The 725-nt window shown below is 66.1% G+C and overlaps 1 protein-coding gene across 4 annotated transcripts in view; it reads right to left on the bottom strand.

Annotated features, from left to right (window-relative positions):
- Positions 1 to 360, bottom strand: part of EPHA5 (EPH receptor A5) — a 314,725-nt gene extending 314,365 nt beyond the window's left edge. For all 4 annotated transcript variants that reach the window (XM_024768966.1, XM_024768968.1, XM_024768967.1 and 1 more), the window contains exon 1: positions 180 to 360. In XM_024768966.1, the coding sequence (XP_024624734.1) occupies positions 180 to 360 (181 nt within the window). The remainder of the gene's footprint in view (positions 1 to 179) is intronic.
- Positions 361 to 725: the final 365 nt, after the last annotated feature.

Here is a 725-nt window from a genome sequence, read left to right as displayed (position 1 = left end):
GCAGAGACGGCGGGATGCGAGCGAAAAGGCTAGCGAAAGCGGACGACAAATGTTGGTTCGAGAGGAGGGGTGCAATTTCATCCGCGGCAGCCGCGTCCAGCGCGCCCGGGCCCGCGCCTCCAGGCCCCGCCTCGCCCCTCCGCCCCTGGTTGCCGCGGTCCCCACCCCCACCGCTCTACCTTCGTTGCTGGGGCTGGCCAGGAGGGTCCGGAGCGCGGCGCACAGGAGAAGGCAAGTCCAGAGGGGGGCCCTGCGAGGTGCGGAGTAGCAGCCGGCCAGAGACGCGGGGGTGCTGGGGAGGTCGTCGCCGCCGCCCGGGGGCCGCCAGCCTCCCGCACCCCGGGGCCCCGAGCTCCGCATCTTCTCTTCGCTGCCTCCGCCGCCGCTGTCCCGCGCCGCTCAGTTCACGGCTCCCGCCTCGCGGAGGGGGCGAGAGAGGCTCGCACTTGCTTCCCGTTCCCCGTGGGCTCCTTCGCCTTCTGGCTCGCGGCTCGTCCTAATGCCGGAACCAGGGATCCTCTGAGACGGCTGAAGTTTGCTCCCGGCTCCCTACTCCCTCCTCTACACTGGGGTTAAATGAAATACTAGTTACGGTTGATAGTGCAGTTCGGGACCGGACTCAAGGGTGTCGAGAAGGTCCCGCGTCCTGTTCTTTACCTCTTTAGACTTTTAAGGATGGGAGTCTTTTAAATGCCATTGGGGGAGAGATAAAGGCTCCTTTTCAC

The sequence above is a fragment of the Neophocaena asiaeorientalis genome, unplaced genomic scaffold (genome assembly GCF_003031525.2).
Source record: "Neophocaena asiaeorientalis asiaeorientalis breed wild unplaced genomic scaffold, Neophocaena_asiaeorientalis_V1.1 scaffold48, whole genome shotgun sequence".
In the NCBI taxonomy this organism is placed as follows: domain Eukaryota; kingdom Metazoa; phylum Chordata; class Mammalia; order Artiodactyla; family Phocoenidae; genus Neophocaena; species Neophocaena asiaeorientalis.
This window is presented reverse-complemented; position numbering and strand designations above follow the sequence as displayed.